Source organism: Cyprinodon variegatus, unplaced genomic scaffold, assembly GCF_000732505.1.
Source record: "Cyprinodon variegatus isolate N-32 unplaced genomic scaffold, C_variegatus-1.0 Scaffold852, whole genome shotgun sequence".
In the NCBI taxonomy this organism is placed as follows: Eukaryota; Metazoa; Chordata; class Actinopteri; order Cyprinodontiformes; family Cyprinodontidae; genus Cyprinodon; species Cyprinodon variegatus.
This window is the reverse complement of record NW_015151305.1, coordinates 167,712-168,861: the sequence shown is the minus strand read 5'-3', so window position 1 is coordinate 168,861 and position 1,150 is coordinate 167,712. Positions and strand designations below refer to the sequence as shown.

Sequence of the window (1,150 nt, the reverse complement as noted above, 5' to 3'; positions counted from 1 at the left end):
ATCTAAAGGAAAAAGTTTGCTTTACATCTTATAAATATTATGAATTGCTGAAACACAATCTTCCTATTTTCAGCCCATTTCTGGTTATAATTTCCTTACCACCAAAATCCTCCTAAAAATATATTCCTCCTCTGAGGTCAACATTTCAATCCCTCTTCCCTTCATAAAGTGTTAAATGTTAGAGAAAGTTTCACTTTCAGGATTTTGTCTTGGTATTTCTTTTGTGCTGGAGAAATAATTTATATTTCTCTTCCAGATAAATTCTCCAATGTTTTCCAATTTTGCCCTCCAGGATTTCTTGAGACCTTTTCCAGTTTTTTAGCAGATGATGATTAAGAAATGGGGACAATCAAGAACAAATATGTTAGGATTTCAATACTTAGCAGCTGGTCTGCATCCCTCGCTGCCAGCAGATAGAGAGAGACGGTCACCTTGTCCTCCAGAGCAGACATCCTCTCCTTGAGGTGAAGCTGCAGCCTCTCGTTGGACTCTGACAGGAGCTTATCCACAGTCTCAGAGAGCCGTCTGTTGTGCTCCTCGTTCATCTTCTCTCGCTGCCTCGCCTGCAAATACAGACATAGAAAACACACACAGGATAGAAATATCAACATCTATGCAGAGTTCATTTCAACCACCATAAAGAAAGTAATATTCATGATGAAATAAATGCGCCTCTTAGAGGACTAAGGACTGATCAACGATGTTTCTTCTTATCGTGCATCGAATCTTTTGAATAATGCTGCGTCGCATCCCGTCCTGTTTGGCTCCGCCCTCAGCGTGTTAAAGGTAAACAGACACCACTGAGGGTCTTGTTGATATACCGTATTATCCAGAATATAAGACTAGGTTTTTTTCATTAAAAGTATATAAAAATGTGGGGTCCTCTAATAATCAGGCTCTAACCAATTATAGAGGCTACAGTTGTCGGGGGTCGCTACATGAACAAACAGCAGAGGGCGCTAGTTTTTTTTTAAAGCCAGTGACATCACTGTAGCCGGGGTTTATCTTTCTATCACAGCAGAAAAGAAGTGACAAGGATGCTTCAAATTAGAGCTGGGCGATATGGCAAAAATAAAATATCACGATTTTTTGATTATATTATTGTGATCTCGATTTTATCACGATTTTTTAGATACGACCAACATAACTT

At 39.0% G+C, this 1,150-nt stretch overlaps 1 protein-coding gene across 1 annotated transcript in view; it reads right to left on the bottom strand.

Annotated features, from left to right (window-relative positions):
* The window catches only part of ppfia1 (protein tyrosine phosphatase, receptor type, f polypeptide (PTPRF), interacting protein (liprin), alpha 1), a 58,442-nt gene that overhangs the window by 25,615 nt on the left and 31,677 nt on the right, over positions 1 to 1,150 (bottom strand). Inside the window, exon 10 of the mRNA XM_015397328.1 lies at positions 432 to 563. Within this exon, the coding sequence (XP_015252814.1) occupies positions 432 to 563 (132 nt within the window). The remainder of the gene's footprint in view (positions 1 to 431; positions 564 to 1,150) is intronic.